Source organism: Protopterus annectens, chromosome 9.part0 (assembly GCF_019279795.1).
Source record: "Protopterus annectens isolate FY-2018-M chromosome 9.part0, PAN1.0, whole genome shotgun sequence".
Taxonomy (NCBI): domain Eukaryota; kingdom Metazoa; phylum Chordata; order Ceratodontiformes; family Protopteridae; genus Protopterus; species Protopterus annectens.
Window position 1 is genome coordinate 96,111,243 of NC_056743.1, and position 21,592 is coordinate 96,132,834.

General features: G+C 37.8%; 1 protein-coding gene across 1 annotated transcript in view; it reads left to right on the forward strand.

Moving 5' to 3' along the window:
- Positions 1 to 21,022, forward strand: part of SPSB3 (splA/ryanodine receptor domain and SOCS box containing 3) — a 172,199-nt gene extending 151,177 nt beyond the window's left edge. The window contains exon 5 of the mRNA XM_044082616.1: positions 17,305 to 21,022. Coding sequence (XP_043938551.1) covers positions 17,305 to 17,499 — 195 coding nt within the window. The 3' untranslated portion in view covers positions 17,500 to 21,022. The remainder of the gene's footprint in view (positions 1 to 17,304) is intronic.
- The last annotated feature ends 570 nt before the right edge of the window (positions 21,023 to 21,592 follow it).

The window sequence follows — 21,592 nt, forward strand, 5'->3', positions numbered from 1 at the left end:
TAGTTCTACCTGCCTTGGGGGCCAACAGCATAGCTTTCACTGCAGAACAAAAAAATCCTTCTGTATATTATCTATTGAACAGTAGTTCCACCAATAGTGCTTTTTCCAGTGTAATCATTCATGCTTCTTCCTTCCTATGGATCATTCAGACAAATAATGTAGTTTCCCTATCAGCAGTCTATCCAGCGGCATTATTAGAGCATCTTCAGAGGCTCTATAGACTTTGCTATTCTGCTCCTCAGCCAAAAGGGTACTCTACTTTTACGATTCCCAGTATTCCTTAAAAAGGCCAAGGAACAGCTAGTTTAAGACTAAACATATTTACAAATGAGGATTATGATGAGAAAGAAAGGACAATTATCCTTCCTCCTGAAGGCCTCAGGTTCAGAAAGTGAATGCAGCTAATGCATAAAAAGACAGATTGGCTTTGAGATGCCATTCCATCTCCCCAAAAAACACTGCAAATTTGCCTGAAGTCCACCCTTGGTGGATGTCTTAATCAATGTCACCAAAGTTTTAGTTTCTTAGGATGCTAGCCCAGTAATCAAGAAAGCAGACAGTATTTTCTGGCCTCCTGGTGAGTGTTTAGTTTGGACACAGACCCTGAAACCAAATAGGCTCTAACTCCTCAGATATATATAAAATACATACACATATACATATATAAATATATATGGTTTACTATCATTTAACCGGATCGCACAACAGCAAATCGCAGTTATGTCGAGGCAAAACTTCGAAACTAAAAACAACTAATAACAATAAACTCGAAGTGTGGTGACTGTAAATATCGACTTCGACATTTTCAAACCGTCACCACACTTCCGGGGACACCATTACTGTGCGTTGCACAGTAAATAACATGTTTCAGGAGGGCATGCCCCCTGGAGCCCCCCATGTGACACCCCCTGCTACTTAAATATACTAACTCCGGGATCGCACTATAGTGAGGTAAAGGGTACATTTTCCGATCCACACTATAGTGCAAGCTGCATTGAAATGTCGGAACTGACAACAGTGAATGCTGTATTGCATTCGCTGTCAGTTCCGACATTTTCTTTTCGAGTTAATGAGTCAGTGACAGCCCGATTCGATATTTTGTCAATCGCATGAATTGGGATCGACAAAATGATAGTAAACATATATACATATATATATATATATATATATATATATATATACACACACACACACACACAGTGGATATAACAAGTGTACACACCCCTCTTAAAATGCCATTTTTTTGTGATATAAAAAAAATGAGACCACAATAAATCATTTCAAAACTTTTCCCACCTTTAATGTGACCTATAACCTGTATAATTCAATTGAAAAACAAACAAATCTATTAGGGGAAAAATATACAAAATAAAAAACCTACAATAAGCTGGTTGCATAAGTGTGCAGACCTTTAAACTAATACTTTGTTGAAGCACCTTTTGCTTTAATTACAACATTCAGTCTTCTTGGGTACACACCTGCCATCAATTAAAAAGACTCTGATTAACCCCAAATAAAGTTCAGCTGTCCTAGTAGGATTTTCCTGACATTTATTCAGTTGACTTGGGCTGCTGGATTGGGGGTGGGGTGTAAAAATGTACCGATCGTAGTATATGTAGAGTTGATAAGTTTTATCTTACTTTTGCATAGATGAATGTCTGGATCGATGCCCTTGGCTTAATCTAAAAACGCGTGTGTGTGTGTGTGTGTGTGTGTGTGTGTGTATGCATGTGGGTTTCATAATAAGAAAACACAGTGACTGTGTTCTCTTTCCTTTAGCAAATAAATGTTCAGGGTTAGTTGAAAAGGCTGCAGCTGACGGCAGTTGTACAGTCTGTTCTAATGTTTCAATGGAGACAAGAAGTACAAATACAGGCAATAAATCTTGAGATCATGAACATTATTTGCTGAGAGAAATATAAAATTAAAAGGTACAAGGGGAAAGCAGCTCAGTAAGAAGTAAAGTTTGAAATTATTGGAAATGAATAAGAGATAGCAGCTTCCTGGGCAGTCTAAACTCTTCAGTGCATTTACTAGAATTGTGTATATTTTGGTTTTATGTATATATAGCCAGTTCACTTTTTTTAAGGTTAAAAGTTAATGCTTTCTGAAAAGAATACAAGTTGTTTTTCACATTGGGGGCAGATGTGTAAGTGGGAGCACAGGCTGTAACGTGCGCTTTAGCATGGATAACCTTAATTTTAGTGTAGGCAATATCAGTGGGTGCAGCTGTCAATTTTAGACGATTGTTCCTATCAGGAGGGTGAAACTTCATTGTTTGAAGATGTACATAGTTTTGTGTGTTTGTTTTCAGTTAAGAGGTTATATGGATGTTCTGAGGTGCATTTGTTTTTGTTGTTTAAAAGTCTTCATTAAACAAAAAGTCTTAAAATGTGACATAGATTTAAATGGAGATGACAAGCAACAAGTATATAAAAAATTAATCTGTCAAACATTAGTGGATCCAAGTAATACAACATTTGGAAATAGACATTAAAAAAAACTATCATGTATAATAGGTGGGAATAATGACTTATTGTAATGGCAACACTATCTATATTATTTTTGAATGTAAAAGCCCTCACCAGTATAGACAAGCTGGAAAAGTATTGAATTATATTTAGAAATCCAGAGTGCAAATTGCAATGCTGCAAGAGACACATTTTGAAAGGAATGTGCATGTTAATTTGATAAAGAGAGGATTTCAGAATGGAAATTCAGCACAGCATCAGGGACAAAGGAATAGAGGAGTAATTAAACTAATTGCTAGATGTGCTCCAATAATGATAGAAAAGGGAAAAAAGATAATAACAGATTTGTAGTAGTAAGGGGCTGCTGTCTAGAAGATGAAAGGAAAATATAACAAAATAGGGTATATTTCTGAAGAAATTTATGAAAATGTTTGCTATGAAAGATTTGAATTCAGCAGTAGGAGTTCAGAGAGAACTTACATATTATTTTCCAAAGTACAATAATTGGGCTATACTAGACAGAAATTATATTTCACAGGAGCATGTACATTTAATTGAAAGCTTTGACTTGCATCCACTGTTTCACATCATGCACCAATACAAACGTAAGATAAGAAATATAGGATAATGAAGTAAAAATGAGTCACTGGTGCTTCCCCACCTATGTAAAAAGAGAAGGATTTAAGGCATGGGTAGTAGCAATTATTCAAGAGTTATTAGGGAAAACAGAGATTTGTTTTAGAAGTTATAACTAGTGAGTGGGATAAAATGAAAGTTGAAAATGGTAAATAAAATAAAAAGAAATATGGTTAAGTAGTAACAGGAATTATTTTAAAAAAAAAATATATATATATATATATATATATATATATATATATATATATATATATATAAAAATATAGTTTTTTAAATTTTTTTAATTTACCTAACGCCAGTGGTTTTAATTAGTTTCTGCTTTTAACTGACTTCCAGTCACATGATGATTTGTGCTTATAAATTGAATAGCCTTTTAATGTCTATTTACTCTGAAGATGCCTTAGATGTTGAAAAGGGTAAAAGCTCTAAGTCAATTAAAGTCCAAATAAGTGAAATATTTCCAGAATTTCTTGTTCTGTCATATTTTACAAATGTAATTATTGCTTTGTAATCCCACATTTGTCAATTTCCAAGTTGCTGGTTTTATTTATGTTCTTTTCATTCTCCCAAATCGTGTCTCTGCTTCATTTCCAGTATACCTTCAATTCTTCTAGTCAACTGTCATGCTCCCTTCCTTCTCTCCAGCATTTTCTGTTGAAACATTGGAAAAGGTTTCACTGACACAGTCCCTCTGTGGTCTTTATTACCAGGATAATAAGAAGCAAAATCTCCTTCTGTTTCACAACTCAGTTTGTGTTGGACAATGTTTTTTATTTCCTCCTTAACCTGTGCTTCATCAAAAAATGATTTTGTCCCTCCAGGGAAGAATATGTTGAGGATAGCTGGATACAGCAGTTTGAATCTCACACCTGCTTGCCAACATTCCCTGAATAGGAGAATACATTTACTCGTCTTATGCTTGGTGTACAATGAGTAATCATTCTCCACAAAAACTCTGCTGTCAGAATCAACCCCTTCTGCTGGTAGGATTGCATTTTTCTCGTAAAGGTCTGTGTTGCTTTCTCATAGCCAGGTTTGGAGCATACAAACAATGTGCCTAACTCCTGTTGTGGAACACTAGTCCAGTTGCTTATCTGTGCTTTTCTTAAAATTAATATAGTCTGTTCCTTCCAGCTCCTCTGGTACAGCTGAAATTTCACGTTTTCCCTACATGTTCTGTCCTCTAATGCTATTATTTTATTAAAACATCTCTTCTTGAGCAGTTTCATATTCAGCCAGCTTTTTCTTCATTTCAACCTCTGATTTTGCAGTTTTTACTACCTCGTCTGAATATCTGTTTAAAGCTTCTTTTATTTTTCCAGCTTTTTGTGGTTTAAGTTGATATAATCCATCAATATTTTGTTTATTATAACCAGGTCTGTGTGCAGTTGTCTTATGCTTTCCTCTAGGTTACTGAAAGTTATGTCTGGACCTTTACTGCTTTTTTCTGAACAGCTGCAGTACTTTTCCCAGTCAGTGTTTTTTCATCACTTTTTGTAGCTGATTTTACTTGAGGTCCTCTGTATTTCTTTTTTTTTTTCCTGGCATCTAGGCAGTGCACCTACTAGCCAGTTACTGAAATTTACACAGAAACACAAAAGTCCACTGGTCTTCTCTGCTGAGTTTCTGTTTTCACATTAGGAGAGCTAGAATTAAGTTGTTACTCAATGTGCAGCCATCTTGGAAGTTAAACAACTCCAGTTTACAAAAACTTTTATCACAACGACTTAGGTAACAGAAAGGAGAAAGGGTTGTTGCCTGACTCAGAAAGCCTATAACAAGAAAAATAACCAGAGATCTCTGTATTAAAAATATTTCAGAAATTTTATGAAAATTTATATAAAGCAGAGAAATGAGGAAATCAACAAAGATCACAAATGGAGCAATACAAGAATGCTCCCTAAAATAATTTAAAACTCAACTGAACTCCTACCTTCTCAGTTGCCCACTCTGTATATGTGATGTTCCTGGATAGTCTCCAGACCCTTACTGTCACCACTCTTTTATGTAACTGGCCATAATGCAGATACTTCTTCATAACCTCAAATTATCCAACTGTCATCTAGTCCTTTCCACTACTATCTCTGTCTCCCTTTTATCTTGACCTCCTCAATATTCCTTCATAATTAGTAACCATCTTCATCCTATAACTACTTCACTGACTCCTACACAAAATCTATTTTTCAGTTGACTCCATTTAAAAGTTACTAGACTGTTATAAGCTTGATATTAGCTAATATTTTGTTGTATTTAATTTTTTTTATTTTATTTTCCATTTGTTGACCAGGTTAGTCCGACTGAGCTAATAGGCCTTTTTCAGCTGAGGCCAGGGGAGAAAAGCTCCACAGAGTTACAATTCAAGTTAATATAAGCAATAATATATAACCACAATCCAAGAATGAAGAAATAAAATATGACCAGCCACAGATACCGCAATAGATTTATTATTACAAACAGAAAAATAAATTCTTGTTTGTAATAATAAATCTATTGCGGTATCTGTGGCTGGTCGTATTTTATTAATATAAGCAATAACTCTGAAAACATATACAAAAATAAACAAAAACTTATATTGGATGCAATAATAAACACAATTGTACAAGTTAGACAATAAAGTAATAATATAAATTCAATAACAATAAGAATAAGTAGAGTCACGATAAGGATGGGAAGTGTACAGTTATTGAATAGTCAGGTAAACCATGGGGGGGGTGAGTGCAAAGACAGGACCAGTGACTTTTCAAATATTCATTGGCAGCTGTTTTGAACTGGTTGGGTTATTTGGTAGACTTATTTGCTAATGGCAGTTTGTTCTAGGAGCTAGAAGGATTGAAGCTATAGAGGTTGTGGCCAGTTTTTGTTTTAGGATTGTAGTTTTGCAATAGGTTCTGGCATGAGCTGCGGAAAGGCCTACTTGCAGTGTATAGGGAGATGAAAAAAGAAAGGTTAGGACAGTAAAATGGCTGATTTACAGTGGAATGAATAAACCAAACTTGATTGAAAAGGAGCTGATGAGGAAATTCTAGCCAGTTTAGGTGTTTTAGAGAGACAATGGCAGGAATTATAGGTCTGGTGTGCTGCAAAGCTAGCCACCTTATTGTAGGTTAATTCAAGCTTAGCTAAAAGGGAGGAGTTAAGATTAGTTATGATTTGGGAACCATGAAATAGGCTGGGTAGGAGATAGGCTTGAGAGAGGGTAACTTTAGCTTTGTTAGTGAGGAACTTTTTGTTCCTGTAAAGGAGGCCAAGTTTTTGGTGAGTCTTCCTTATGCAATTATTTACATGCAAGTCAAACTTAAGTTGGTCATCTATGGTGACACCTAGGAGTTTTGTACTAGTTTCCACATCTATATGAGTGTTAATTAGGGATTGTATGGAGAATGTTTGTTTGAGATGGATAAAGTTTTTGGGAAGAAAAAGTAAGCTTAGTTTTCTTAGGGTTTAGAATAAGCTGGCTGTTAGACAACCAAGTTTCTACTGAGTTAAAGGAAGTCTGTGTAGCAGTGAGAAGGTCAGACTGAGTATCAGCAGTAGTGATAACTGTAGAGTCATCTGCGTATTGTACAAGGGATGATAGAGGATAGGAAGTATAGAGATGATTGATAAAGATATTGAAAAGCAATGGGCCAAGAATGGATCCATGGGTGAAGCCCATTTTGACTGGGAGAGGGCAGACTGCCATCTCACTGATTGAAGTTGGTTAGTAAGATAGCTAGAAAACCAGGCAACAGTGGAGGTAGAGAAGTTAAGTTCAGTCAGTTTGTTAAGGGGAAGAGGGTGAGACACTGTATCGAAGGCTTTCAATAGGTCCAGGATAAGCAGGAAACACATTTTTTTGTCTCTGGCCAATGAGATAGTGTTAATGAAAGATAAGAGGGCAGTGGTGGTGCTGTGCTTTGGGCAAAAGCCATGTTGTGTGGGTGTGAGCAGATTTTTCTGTACAAGGTGTTGCATTACTTGATTATGAATGCATTTTTCAAGTACTTTGGAAAGATGAGAAAGTATTGCAATAGGTCTGAAATAAGAGATTTCAGAGGAGTTACCTCCCTTGTGTATACGTAGGGTGTAAAATTTTTCCAAATTGTAGGAATCTTTGATTCGGTGATAGAGCGGTTTATCAATATAGATACAGATGTAGCAAGAGAGTCAGCTGCAACCTGAAGGAAATGAGGAGGGATATTATCAGTGGATGCAGAACATGGTGTACATTTAGAGAGTTGAGATTTAATATAGTTGGTAGGTGCAGGATGTAGGGAGAGAGTATTGGAAGCCTTTGGATTAAGAAACAATGCAGGAAACTTAGTAGAGCTGGTTGAGAAGGGGATAGAGTTTACCATATTTGAGATGGATTTAATGAAGTAAGAGTTAAAAATGTTAGCTATTTCTTCTGATGCTTTGGTTGAGGGGGGTTGGAAGATGAGGGCTTCCCAGGATACAATATTTTATTAACAGAGTTCCAGAACTTTTTGGGATTAGTTCTTTGTGCAGAAGGAGGGTTAGTATAATAAACTTTTTTGTCTTTGTTGATATTTTTTTGTTAAATTTCTAAGTTCTCTATACTTTTGCAGGTGGATAGGGAGTTTAGTTTTTACCCATAGTTTCCACATTTTCTGTCTAGTTTTTATTAGTGAGCGAGTGGCATTAGTTAGACATGGGGATATGTTAGATTTAACTCGTATTGTGTGAAGGGGTGCAAGAGAGTTCAGAATGTTTATGAAGGTAGTGTTAAATGAGTGGACAGCCTCATCAAGGGGAAGTTGTGTTAGGCAAGTCCAGTTTATTCTGGAGAGCAGAGAATTAAATGTCTTAGGGCAGAAGTTAGATAGTTTGTGGCAGGTTATATATCTATGAGTTTCAGAGAAATGGGGGGCTGAATCTAAGAACTTTTACTGGAGAGTGGTCACTCAGAGAGTCAGGGAGGGTAGCTGAGTTATGATATTTGTAGGTGTCTGAAACTAATATCTAGTCAATAAGAGAGCTAGATTTGTGAGTTTTGTTTATATGGGTGGGAGTGGAGATAGGTTGTGCAAAGCCATGTAAGTTAATGGGCGTAGTTGAGTTTGGTGCACACAGAGGTAGCCAATTTATGTTTACATCCCCTAAGATGATGGTTTCATTGAGAATGTGCTGTGCAAAGTAGGCAAGAATATTTTCCAGGGTAGGGATATTGTCCCCTGGAGGGCTATAGATAGCTGCTACGGTAATGGTAGTAGTGCAAGTATTAGGTCTAAAGTTAGCAGTTAGGATTTCAGCTGGTGGGAAGGATGGGACGGATTTTTCAGGACAAGTGAGAGTGAGATTGTTAGAATAGACTATAGCTACTCCATGCCTTTTTTCTTTTGACGGTCTAGTCAAAGTATGCTGCAGCCTACACCAGGGTTGTAGGGTCTCCCAGAAAAACAATCAGTGAGCAGGGGCCTCTACAGAGGCAGTAAAAATATGTAGATGTAGACAAAAGAAAGGAAGCAGACACCAGCACAATGGGTGGGTGTTTGGAAAGTAAGGGGTATAAAGTAACCGGTACAATGGGTGGCTATTTGGAGAGAAAAAGGTAAAAATAAAGAAACAAGGCTTCAGAGAGTAATGCTGAGATGGGTGACAGAGAGGAGGGGAGGTCGCTGGTTCTGATGGATGAGTTAAGGGCCGAGCAGGTACTAACATGTGAGAATGCACATAGTAGGTCCTAAGAAAAAAAGGGGGAGAGTGAGAAAAAAATAAGGAGCAGAGCGTATTTTTATTTAACTGTCATGTTTTCATTAACTGTCATATTACAATTATATGCATGTTAATTCACTATTGTATATGTACATTTACTATTCTAGAAGTATGTATATTTATTACTTTTTGATTACCTGCCATATCATTACTATTCTGTGTATGTATGTACATTTCATATGTAAATCTTGTACAACTGCCTTCTACTCATTCTGTAAAGTGGAGCACTTCTCCCTGGGCCTCTGCTAAAAATGGAACGTGAGCCAGTCAGACTTTCCCAGTAAACAAAAGCAATAAATAAATGATTAATTCAATGCCCCAGAACTGGACTTCATTCATTGCACTAACCATTTCTTCTCCATCCTACACTCCAAACTCAGGGAATCTCTCCCTACTAATTTAAAAGACTCCACATTGTATCCATCATTTTATCCTTAGCTTAAAAATCATCTCAACTCCAAGTCAGTTTGCAAATGCTTTCCCTCTGGACACAACCCAGGTTCTTTTCATCTCTTGTAAGTTTCTTAAATAATACACTTGTAAGTCTCTTAAGGAAGTCAATTTAAATGCATACGTAGGTAACATGTTTGTACCTAAAGGACTGAGACTATACAGAAAACCAGTTTGTAATAATGTTGATCCTGATCTGAACAATAAAGGGAATAATACCCTGGAAGAAACTGGGTTTAAACTCACTGAAATCCTGCTTGAAAACAACAAGAGACAACAAGCCATCACAAAAGCATCTTTAGTACTACTGGAAGGAAAAAAATCAGACACTCACATCAGGAGGGTTTTACTTCAGATGAACTTAAATTAAAGTGAGAGTCTCCAATTTTGAAATTTGCATGAAGACAAAAAAAAAAAAAACTTAAGAAACTTACAATAGGTGAAAATGACTATGGTAGAAATGGCAAAGATGGAAAAAAAGACAGAAACAGACCTTTAAACCTATCTGCTAGACTCAGAAATCCTGGCCCCTTTGGAATAATCAAACACTGTAATGACCAAACATTAAAGAGCACTGATGCTACTGAACCGATGACCAAGCTACTGGTACTACTCGATGAAAATACTAACTCCCGGAACTAGAGTGACTTAACAATGTGCCACACTAAGCAGGATTTTCCTTTGGCTTCCAGAGCGACCCATCCAGACAAAACTCCACAAAAGAGAAAACAAAGACGATCATCACAGGTTCACTTCACACAACAGACACCCATGCAACCAGATGGGATGGTGAAATCCTACAGGAAAACACCATGCTCCAAGAAGATGAAGAAACCTAGACAAGACAACAAAGGGACACTAGTATTATCACCAAGGAGAACAGCACTATCCCCTTCAATGAATACCTCAGGGAACTCGAGACAGATCTCCAGTAACCTGCAAAAAAAACAAAATATGGAAACACTCCAAGATTCCACCGATTGAAAATGAAACAAAAATGCTGAAAAAGGGGCTGACATTTATACCCCATAACAAGAGCAAGAAGCAACTTGGTTAACACCATTATCGACCTTATGCAGTTTTCTGGAAGATGAACTTGAAAATCATTTTTTGTGAAAGGAGAATGGAATCTGGATGTGCTAGACAGAATGAGAACCAATTAATGAAGAATGAAGTTGTCAACCATGAGTCTAAATGGAAGGCACCAAGTACATTTTGCCCACCTCTCCACCTAACTGTATGGACATAAGAAGAAAAATGTGAGGAGGACATTCACAGAATTCTTACCAAGACGTGCAAGAGAAAGTTTTATAACTTATCCCAGAATGAAGTAGCATAAGGGGAAACTTCATCACAAATACTGACTTCTACAACCAGAAATTAAGAAAATGTTGGAAAATCAGGACTTCTACCAAAAGGTTCACATTGAACTTATCATCCAAGCCTACAGACATGTGAACACAAGAATTGCTTCTCTGACCTCAACTAATCTACTTGATGATGATTTAGTTACCTTTCTCACAGGCTACCCCAGTTTTTTAGCATCCCTAAGCATCACAAAAACCTTGCTGACCCCCATACTGTCCATTGATAGCAGGATGAGGCTCTAGTGCTGTACACCTATTGATTTATATAGACTTTAAAATAAAAGAAATTACCAAAACTGCTCCATCATACATCTTGGACACTCTTTACTTTCTAAAAATGGTTAGAGAAATTTGAATCAAGCCAGATATGGTACTTGTCACCATTTTTGTGGAAGCACTTTGCATGGTACTTCCACATGAGTACTTCAATGAAACTGTTAAAGAATTCATGGGCACAAAGACTTCCACTAACCCCAAGAAAATACATGCAAGAGGTGAGCTTCAAGACACAGTACTTAAAACTACTTTCAGTTTAACCAGAGATGGTAAACGTAGTCTTAGCCAAGTGGGAAGAAATACCATCTGCACCTCTGAGTATTTCCCATATATGAACTGTTATCACTTCATTGATGATATTTTCATCTCATGGAACAGCTTGGGAGGGAGATGTCTTACCCACTTAAGGCTGGGAAACTACTGTCCCTTAACAAAAGGACCTGTGCTTTTCTTTTCTTATATATATAAAATGGGTCTATGACAACATCGACTTTTCGGAAAGTCGAATGTCATAAAAGTTGAAAACAATGCAAATGGCAAAAATCTACATTATATCATCATCAATGGGCCCAGACAATATCCTAGGATGCCTTCTATATAGCAAGAAACAACCTATCAGAGTCTCTGGAACTACTATTTAACTGTAGCCTCCATACAGGCTTTGTGCCTCACAAATGGAGAAAGGCAACAGTCATCCCTCTGCACAAAGATGGGCCATCTACAGACCCTGGAAACTACCGATACATACGTTTCACTAGTCTTATATGTAAAGCCATGGAAAAAAAATTATCATGGAGATGATCAAGAGAGATATAGTAAACCTCCAACCCAGTTTGGCTTTGTCAAGGGCAGATCATGTCTACTCAGTCTGGTGGACTTAAGGTCACCAAAGCAGTGGATGAGGTTAAAATCATTCACACTGCCTACCTTGACCTGGCCAAAGCATTTGACACAATACCCCACTCAGGCATTGTTGACAAACTCAAGAGGTTAGGTACAAACCCGTATGTCACTCGGTGGATGGCCAACTGCCTCACAGACAGGACCCAGGAATTTAGAACTGGGGAGTCCAAGTCTACAAAGAGGCCAGTCACAAGTGGAGTCCTTCAGGGATCACTCCTTGGACCACTCTTTTTTGGCATTTACTTCTTAGAAGTCAAGGCCAATGTCACTGGTCTCTGGCTGATTAAATTTGCAGATGATTACAAATTAGAAGCTGCCACTGAATCTCACACTGACACAAATGTTCTCCAGGAGGGGCAGACACAGACAAATAACTGGTGTCAAAGTCATGGACTAAAACTAAATGCCAAGAAATGCATAATAGTATCCTTTGGGAAGTCATCCATCCCTGGTAACTATCATATTGACAACACACCCCTTAGAGTTGACCCAGTAGTCAGGGACTTAGGGACACACATAGTTGGTAATCTAGCCTTTGATCACCATGTGTCTATAGTGGTGAGGAAATCATTCTATGTTGCACAACTTATAAACAAAGGTATGTCATCTAAGTCCAATTAAGTCATTGTTCCACTGTATTCGGCATTCATCAGACCTATCATTGAGTACAGTGCCCCCTTTGGTATGGATCTAGCCAGGCATATCCAACAACTGGAACATCTACAGAGGTTCCTCACAAAAAGAATACAGGGTGTAAGTAATATATCCTATGCAGACCGCCTCAAGGCCCTATCCCTGTATCCTGTCTCCTACAAGCTTTTGAAGGGAGATTTATGCCTGGCATACAGGGCATTGGCATACCCCACTCTGATGGACCTCTTTCATATCCACAAAACAAATAGTACCAGAATTACCCATTCTAAAGACTTAAACCTTGCCTGTGATATAAATAGGACCTGCTTGAGAGATAGGTATGTATCCCAGAGACTACCCCGTCTATGGAACAGGCTCCCCATCCATGTGAAGCAAAGTTCCTCCCTGATCCAATTCAAGTGCAACTTGGACAACTTGATGTGAAAATGGAAATTCATCCCTGGTTTGGCACCTATGTCTCTGATATAAACAGGTAACCTGTAAATGGTTCCTCTCCCAGGCCCATGCTTATACTTATCAAAGGTATCAGGACTTGTCAGAAATTTAGGATGCATGGCTAGGTTTAAAAAAGCCCTTGTGGTTGTTAGCAAAGTAAACACCTATGAACTCATATAAATGCAATACAATCAAAATACTGCCTAAATGTGTAAGTCGCCACTCGCAGTCATGCATAATGGTCATTTAATACAGAAATGTCATATACACATAGGTAATAATGGAGATAACCCTTCTCCTGGAACTTGACTATATGAACTTGGGAACTATTTACCAGGCATCAGATGTCAATACAGCACTTAAGTTATTTCTGGATATGCAGATCCTAATACAGGATGTACTTTTCCACATAAAATGCAGAAGGTTGAAAGGTAATCACTAAGGACCTTGAAGCACTACAGAAAGATGAGGAACAAATTCCAGAGGAAGTGGGAGGAGATCAAGAGGGAGTAAGACTATCATGACTTGCTTTCTTGTGGGAGGGATGCCACAATATCTACTAATGCTACAAAGGATGCCCCTTGAAGTTACATGAAAGGGGAACATAGGTCAAAAGTGGTGAAATCACCAAAATATAGGACAAAACCAAATCCACAATACCCTTATTGGCTAGTAAAATAAAATATGCAACTCCTAAACAAACCCAGCTATGGCTGCCTTACATCTTTCCTTCAGATACCAGGGCTCTTAGCTTTCCTGTCAAAGATAATTGCTCATGCTTGTGCCATGGGAACTCACAAACAGATCCAAGTACCCCTTGGACTTATAAACACAGGACATTCTAAAACAAAGGCAATATACAATGGCTACCTTGAGTGGTGAAATTAGCAACATCTACCACTGGGGCAGATCATAATGCATGCCATCCCTCTTTCAAGTGTTTCAGGAAGGGGAGGGGGTGTTGTGAAAGGGCAGAGGTGCTGGACAAAGGCCCACTGCAAAGCAACCCAGTGAACAGTAGTGGCTATTCATGATGCATATTTGTCAGACTCTAGAAAGGCATCCATCCACAATCCCTTTTCCCATCTGCACACATGGTGTTAGGGTGTCACTTCATTTATAGCCAAGGTTCACGCCACCAGGTGGCTAGCCCTGCCACAGATGTTCTTCCATAAGTTACCCTTTTGCAGTAATCATGAAATGATTCCAGAATCCAAAGCCAATGAAGACATAGGCACCATCTTTGATGACCAGTTAAGGTTGGGTGATCACATAATGGCTGTTCCAAGGCACTACTATGGCATCATGAAAGACCTCCTCCTTTCAGTCAGTAGTTGGAACTTAAAAAATAAGTTATGTAGTGGTGTAGTCTACTATAATGCTAGATGCCTCCATTCATATCCTCCCAGTACAACTCTACAAAGGCAAACTATATATAATCTATATATAATTTCTGCAGCCAGCATGAGACAAAAACTTCATCCAAGGTGGAGTTATTTCTCCATCATAAGCTGATGCATGGAAAACAGCAGTGTGACAAGCTGGTCCCACTCAATGATTACTATACAAGATGAAACTGAAAGCTGATCACCCAATCTAATGTCTTGGAAGTTGTGCAGAATTGCAGACCCCCATCTCCTTTTTCTTTAGGGAATTCTTCACCTCTGTAGACCAAAGCAGTTGCTGAGGATTTGAATGCTCTCAAAAAGACTATAGCTTCACACTAATGGGTGGAAAAAGAACCTCCTCCAAATGCTTGCCTCCAGACAAGCTATAAAGACGAGAGACAAAGAGAAAAAAATACAAATCTAAAAGGCAGCAAACATCAACATCGTAATGAATGAGAAAGTGGCTGCATACAAAACAGCTACAATTTTTGGTTAGGAAAAGGTAGGAAGTGGTGAAGAAGTTTGCCAAACTATATTCATGACACCTGCAACAGAGAAAAGAATAAGATTTTTCACAGAACAAATTGACAAAGTAGCCTGGGGGAGGCAGAACCCAATGAACTGCTTTCAGTAGTGGGAAGAAACTGGAAATCGTTGGGAGAGATGTTTGTTATCATGGAAAGAGAAGGAGCTTTTCTCTCTTAGGAAATTTGTTCACCAAGATAAGCATGTGCTGCATACCAAGTCCTATGGGTGTCAGTAGATCTAGGACTGCAACTTATGTACAAACTACATGCAACAGCATAACACTAAATACCAGAATAGCAGATACTGTAAACTATACAGAGATTTTAACCTACCCTTAGTGACTATTCTATTAAAATCAGTTCACAGTGAAGGACTGTTTATGCATTTTCTTTGTAGCAATAACATCTGAAAGTATTTAAGTGCTCACGTTCCTAGTTTTACACTGGGGCAGGTCACATACTTCTTTAACTTATGGAAAGTGTTTCCATGTAACAAGGGGCATTTAATTAAATGGTTTCTTTCCCACAACCAAACCAAACCAAAGGCTGTTATTTTTAAATAGAGGAACCTGTCGCTGGAAGTTCTAACACCAGTGCCGCTGTTTCCACTCTATGCTTTAATGGAAGGCAGTCCCCAAAATAACATTTGAAGGTTAGTGTGATGGCAGCCAAATAATTTTTCTTGCATTGCAAGACAATGCAATCATGTTGCTCAAAGACAGACTTTCTATTGCTCAGTTCTTTTCTTCTGTTTGCTTCCTGGTACCTAAATAGTCCTACTCTCCCAAACACTCTGTTGACCCATTCATTCCCCAAAATTGAAGGCCCTACAGCTCATTCTTTCCTCTGGGGCAAGAGCTAAGTGAACTGGGAGTGGTCATCCCTGCATAATGGACTGGAGGCCCCCACCTAACCCCTCCTAATTGTGGCTTGCAAGCTCTACTATACATGTTACTACACATGCCAACCCATTGCTAACCAGCTCAGTGCTGCAGTGTAGGTTTGTGGGGCTCACTGATGCTTGCATTACACCTTCACTATTACAGGTGTCACCACCTTCCCAAAGATGAGTGACAGCTGGCATTGGTCATTTGCTTGCAACCTCACCCAGCTGTTTTTTTTTCAGTACCAGTGGCACTAGATGAACAAGGGTTGTCAGGGGTGCAGTCAAGGTTTCTTCCCTCTACATCACAGAGCCAGGACTATTTCTGTTCATCTTTCTAAATTTCAAAATTTCAAAGTAGCTTCTGGCACCATTTAACAGGATGGTTTCAAATGCACAAGTGGCAACGTTTAGCTCAGGGAGATTTTCAGTCAAACCGCTGACGAAAACTAATCTCTGCTGACTTAACGTTCAGATAAATGAGGTGCGTAACTCTCTTGTTTTTGGCAGTGATACAACTTCAACAGCAGCTCTCATTTAACTTCACATGGTTATGTGGAAATTAGCATACCCTTCCCACAGTACTTTGCATTAAATGTAAACAGCTTAGGCAGTTAAGTATAAACTCATCAAAAATATAGGTACACTAACACACAAACAGATCAGGAACTGTAGGATAATATTTGATCTCTTTCTGCTCATAGGTTTCTGTTCTGTCCTAATAACATTGGTAGTGTGCCATTTTTCTTTTACCTTTATGTAAACTGTGTACCATCTGCCTTACTAAAATGAGATACTAGAACTGCTGTTAAGGCAGCCACATCCAATTTGTGTGAAAAGTGTCAGAATTTATTCTTTAATAATACACAACCATTCTGATATGAACCTAAGACACTCATTGGTCAGTACAAAAGAACAAAACTTTAACTTCCTTCCCTTCTTTAACAGCTAAAGTCCGACTTCCAGCCACCTATACTATCCCGTTCCCTCCTGCACCGTCTTCTCTTCATAACTTCACAACCCAGCCCCATTAAATTCCCTTCTCTCTCACCCACTGACTTTTTTTTTTTTTTTTAACAGAGAGGCTTAACCAGGACTAGAACTGAATGCAATAGCTGAAGACTCAGAAGTAACAAGAGGGAAGCTCTCCATCACAGTAGTTTGAAATAAAAGTTATGTATTCACTATAATGATAGATCTAAGTTGTCTGCTTCCATTCTTTCTCAACAGATGGGTCTTCGGATCAGCATCCGATCCAACCTCATCTCCTTCCATGCCAGAGACACTGTGCACAGGTCCCTCCCCCTCCCACAGTCCCCCCGCAACAAGAAAATTACCCCAGACATGCACACTCCACAGAAGCAGAAAATGGATATCAGGCCAGAACCCTCGACCTGTGAAATGGATATATTAACCACTGTAAATGCAGATGACAGCATTAATAATTTTACTATTTAAGTTGTAGTGCAGTAAAGAGTATTGCAAGTATCTATAAAATAATGGTATTCATAATCATCTAATGTTTCTAAACGTTTGCTTTCTACCCAACTTTTCTGGCATTTTATTGAATTCTCAACATTCGTTTCTCTTCGTCTTTAGATCAGAGAGCCACTGTACCCTATTGTCTGCTCTACAGCACCAGAAACAGAGCTTCAGTTGGGAGTACGTCGCTGCCGTTTCATCTCCCTACGGGAACAATGTCTTTACACCATCTTACAGAATCTGGAAGACAAAATTAACATTGACAACCTTCCACTGCCTGTAACGATCAGAGGACAACTGAAGGAATTCTAAACACTCTGGACAGCCATTCTGTACACAGATGTGTCATGGGAAAAACATTGGTTGAAAGGATGGTGACTGAAAAACATCTGAGATTAAACACGAAGTTTTAAGTACTGTTATGGATAATTTTTTAACTACTCATGCTTCACTAAGCGTGAATAAAATCTTTAAGCAGCCAGACTGTTAAAATAGTAGTTTTCACCTATTTCAGCTGCAGCAAGAAAAAAAAAATCAGCATGTATACAAATGGAAGTGGATGTGGAGACATAGAGCTAATGGTACATCAAATGTTCCAGAGCAGTCAAAGCTGAAGCATTAGTGAAGAAAAATATTCTGGGTCCTGTCAAAGGAAAAAGACCGAAAAGCAAAAATACTGTCTGGTATTTGTTTAGTATATCCATGTAGCAGCTGAACATGCAGAAGCATGTGTGCATATCCTATGGGATACAAAGGGTCAGTAGACTGTAAATAAATCCATCTGTGTCTGAACATTAAAGTACTGTCTATTATATGCTGGTAAATCAGATTAAGGCTTGACTGGAATTTTGCCAAGGATACTGCTTGCTGATTTCCTTATATTTGTGGAGAACTGAAGTACTGAATGACAGCGTATATCATTATGTTTTACTCTACACTATTTTCATGTCTTTTATGTATCCAACTTTGGTCACCTTGGTGCAGTACATAGAATATGGTGTGTCACATTGTCATTTTCCTAACGTTTTTTGGGGACTTGCTTAGAAAAGCTAATAATCCATAAACCACAGGATGCCTTCTGTTACACATCAGCATATCTACCTCAACCAGCTCTTTCACACTGATAATGTAAATTTGTTAAGGAATAAAGATTAGTTATTTTCACAAGGTTTCTCCCACAGGGCATGCAGTAAGAGATAATTTCTGAAAATCCTAGGGTTTAGGATAGCAGGAGTCTTCATGAATAGTAGACAGACTTCATGACAGGCTGGGAGGGTGAACTGGTTGCCATTAAGGAGAATAATGCACAAGGATTGATTGTATTACCTCATAGATTCCTCAGGAACCTGGTTAGTGTGTTAGTGGATCCCCCGATAAGAGATCTTCAACAAATCACTGGCCAGTGCAAAAGCGCCTAAGGACCAGAGTATAGCAAGTGTGATATCGTTTACAATGAAGGGAGTAGGAAAATTTGGGGGGTTACATTTACCTGGGAGTGGACAGTTTCCCTCCATGTTGGCAGGTTGCCTCCTAGATTCTATCAGTGCAGTTCGGCAAGACATTTTGGTGAGCTATCATTTCACCAAACCATTCTAAAAACCTAGGTATGTCAAATTAAAACACCTGTTCTGGTCTACTGCTGTAATTACTTTTAAATAAGGGCCAGGTTTCAGGAAACCTTTGTTTATATAATGTCTGTAGTATCAATTCTTGTGCTTAATCTCATTCATAATTGTTAAATCTAACCAAGAGGCATTATTTCTAGGTTTTAAAGTCACTCTATACAGAAGAGCCAAATTCTTGGTGATTTGCCTTAGTGGGGTGTTAAAAACAGCCATCTTTTCTTTAACAGTTTCAGTATACTAAACACAGTCCAATCATAGGTTGCTAACTCATTAAAGTTTACTTGATAAGGCATTTAAACGATTTTCCTGTATATGTAGTGACTTTACCCTGGGATTTTAAAAAATAGAATTTCTAAGCCTGGTAAATGGTCACGAGTAATGTAAAATAAGACAACACACATGCATCTTTTAACTAGTTCTCACCCCAAGAATGAAATTTAAGTAGATTTTGAACTTCATGGGTTTTGTAACACACTTCTGTAATTCCACTCTGTGTAATAATTTTGAACAATTAACATACAAACGTCTGTACCTTTACAGCTATAGTCAGCTAAGCCACATGTTTCTTGGAACTCTGGCTGTGCACTTAGTAAAACACATTTTTACATAAACTCTATGCAGTTAAAAGTTTCACGTTGAAAATTCATAACATTTTTAAGGTAAACTCCAAGAACATAATTTCTGTTAAAGTGAGAACTTTGAAACACTATCAGTCTTGGTTTGGAGGATAGTTTTATGACCTACAAGACGATACCTTTATGCACAGTCATGAGGACCAGCCTGTCTCTTTTACTGATTTGCCTCTGCTAGAAGTGATGGGAAAATAGCTTCCTAACATGCAGTGAATGAAACACTCCTACCAGGGATTCTGGTTTGGCTAGAGCTCAGTTGTGATTTTAGGCTCAGTAAAGTTGTTACCATTCTAACTATATCTGTAAAATATTCCATTGTGCAGTAAAATCAGTGAGCAGATGCTTAATATGCAAAGCTTGAAGGCAATAACCCTTGCTCTTGTCAATGATTAGCAAAACTTCTGTGAGCCTGAAATCTTTTCCTTTGCAGTACAGCTGTGGGTGGATTTACAGTACCATTTCAAATGCATTTTAGTTTTTCTTAGAGGAAAAAGAACTTTATCTTTAAAAGGTGGCTTTTGTACTTCTAATAGCACAGAACTACAGCTGAGTGGTCTCCATCTTTGACTAGAGTCTCTAATCTGTCAGTTTAAGCACATTTCAATTAAAATAACGAATAAATACGAAGAGAATGGAGGATGTTTCAAGCAGCAATCCTCCATTCAGAGGGCCAAAGTACATTATTTTACTCAAAATGAGATTATTAGTGGAGACATTAACCTTTCTTTACTTCAGCTGAGCGATGATAACGTTAGTAGGACTTAATAAAATACTTGCCTAAATAATGGCAGATATTTACAATGCTCTCAGTTAATAGTTTTGGAAGAAATACAGCTCACAAACCTCACAGAATGTACATTCTGCAAGAGAGATTCCACACATAGAGCACATCACTCTGAAGATTCAGACAGTAATTACAGAATATTTTCATCATTTGTGTTGGAGTATTTAAGATTGTGTTGCCAAGAGTACAACAAAATGATTGTTGAATTCCTGACTTTTCAGAAAACTTGGAGCTTATATTCACTCAGTTCAGTACAAGGTATGTCTTGGTCACTAAACTACTGAGTATTTTGTTCTGAAAATGATTTTATGAACGGATTACATTCTAATACTGCTGTGAATCATGTGACCCACAAGTGTGGAAATGATCACCTACCTACATTTAGATTTCTGTCACAAAAGAAATCCTGCAACTGTATATATTTTGTACTTGAAAGTTATGACTGAATTTTTAGTATTGATTATAAACTGTTAGCTTTTATTTGTCACTTAAATTTTAAGTCTCTGTAAGGATCAGTGATTATACATCTCTTCCTCAATCAGTCTACCATAGGTACCAATGTTTACTGTGAAAGGTTCTCCTTCCCCTAGTTTCACTGGGTATCTTAAACGTTTGTTCAGTCTGACCACTAGTTATGGATACTGAAATATGTTTATATCAATGGATTTTATCAAGGCTTATTGGTCTGACAATCAGAAGGCTTGCTGCATGTTCTCAGCCTGACTAGGAGGTTATGTTATATTGCAACTGTGAATATCTGTGATTTTAGCTTTTGACTGTATTTTGCAGTTCTTCTTCTTCTGTACAACTAATACCTCTAAAAGGGTTTTACAGAAAAATATTATAAAAAAAGTTAAAGTAATTAGCTGCATGTTAATATAACATGAAGACCTAGGCTTGATTTTCACAGACTCGCATGCATATTTTGTGCCTGAGCAAGATGTACCACATACAATGCCTTGTAGTGTAAAAAAAAGCAAGCATGGGTAGGGATCTGGTTGGTTTCACACAATTTAAAAGACTAAATAAATAAAAGTAAATACAAGTGTGCTCTGCTTTAGCGGGACATGTGGGCATTGGCCTTTAATATACATATGGATGTATTACACTTTGCACTGTATCATATATACATTTCTGATCACATAATTCTAGATCATTTACAGTGATTGCTATTCATATATGTACTGAAATCTTTACAGTACTAATTATTTATGTAGTGCAGGTTTTGATGCTTCACATGAAGCATTGTGTTTTACTTAACTATGCTGCAGTATTGTTTGTACTCAGGTTGTGTCCTGGTATTAATGTGTCCTTGTTTGTTATGCAAATAGAATTTGGATATCTAGTGTACATATATGGTAAAT